Source organism: Entamoeba histolytica, genomic scaffold, assembly GCF_000208925.1.
Source record: "Entamoeba histolytica HM-1:IMSS scf_1104750516425 genomic scaffold, whole genome shotgun sequence".
NCBI classification, from domain to species: Eukaryota; Evosea; order Mastigamoebida; family Endamoebidae; genus Entamoeba; species Entamoeba histolytica.
Genome location: NW_001914883.1, coordinates 55,837 through 57,138, shown reverse-complemented (window position 1 = coordinate 57,138; position 1,302 = coordinate 55,837). Strand labels below are relative to the sequence as shown.

The 1,302-nt window shown below is 25.3% G+C and overlaps 1 protein-coding gene across 1 annotated transcript; it reads right to left on the bottom strand.

The window, feature by feature from the left end:
- Positions 1-321: 321 nt before the first annotated feature.
- Positions 322-1,089, bottom strand: EHI_013070 (uncharacterized protein; the record flags this gene model as incomplete). The annotated part of the gene is made up of 1 exon (XM_651235.1): positions 322-1,089. The coding sequence occupies one exon, from the start codon at positions 1,087-1,089 to the stop codon at positions 322-324; it is 768 nt and encodes a 255-aa protein (XP_656327.1).
- Between the last annotated feature and the right edge of the window lie 213 nt (positions 1,090-1,302).

The window sequence follows — 1,302 nt, the reverse complement described above, 5'->3', positions numbered from 1 at the left end:
GGTTTAAAGATAAGACATAGTCTTATATTACACTTTAATGAAAATAACTTTAAAAATTTAAGAAATAACTATACTTTCTTCTTAATATTCTATCATTTAATGTTATGACATACAAAAGCTACCATCAATAAGTAAATAACAAATATTCATTTTCTTTTTATTAAAGCTTTTTAGTAGTAACATTAACTATACATTAATAGAATTGATAATATATGAATTAACGTTACTACCTTTGGTGTAAGATATATAATTAATGTGTATTCTTTTTTTGTATTCAATTGCATTTTTATATACAAAGAAATAAGAGACAAAGAATAAAGTCTAAATACATTTCAAAATTACTATTCTCTCGACGTTGAAAGATGAGATGAAACTTGATTGTTTTGGAAAACTTATTCCAGAGAAGTCTGAGAGTATCTCTGGGTAGATAGTACTTGTACCATTTGGGGTTGCTTGAATCCAACAGTCATAACAGCCAAACCATCGGGTTGAATGTTTTGAATAAACCAAAATTGCATCTTCTGGACAAGTTGATTGTTTTGATCTATACCAGTGTTGAATTTCATCTTCAGTGATTTTCATTAAAAAGAAAGAAGGGTCAGATGAATAAGAATTAAAAGTTTTTATTTCTGTTGAAGACCATAGTCCAACAATCATCGGTTTTGAAAAACAAAGGAATAGAAGATTTGGTTTATTGAGTATGCACGAATTGAATAATGATCTATTCCATCCAACTTTGTTTGTATCAAACAAAACAGAAAATTTTGTTGTTTTAGTCCATACAAATAGTGTTGATTGATATTTTTTAAAAAGACCAAGATCATTTTTAGGTAAGAATTCTTCATATTGATACTCTTTTTTGTGAACTTCTAATTCTCTTACAATAACAACTTCTTTAATATTCTCTTGTTCTTTTGTTTCTTGACTTTTTGTTTCATTAAAACCTTTTTTTAACTCTTTTTTCTTAGACTGAACCAGTTCAATAGCATTATTTAATTGATCTAATAAAGTGTCACATTCTTCTTCATTCATTAATTGGTTGAGAGAAATTGTAATTACAACAGAATCACTGGAAATGTGTTGGTTCATTGAAACTATTTCTTATTCATCTCAGTTAGTTTTTATTTTTTTTAATTTTTTTATTGTCAATAAACAATTTTATTACTGTTTTTTTCCTTTAGAAAATATTCCTTTCATACTAATAACTTTTAAAATAGATTTAAAACTTTTAACAAAGAGTATCATAAAACAAAGAAAAGAAAATAGAATAATTTAGTGATAAGAATTATTATTGCTGTCATT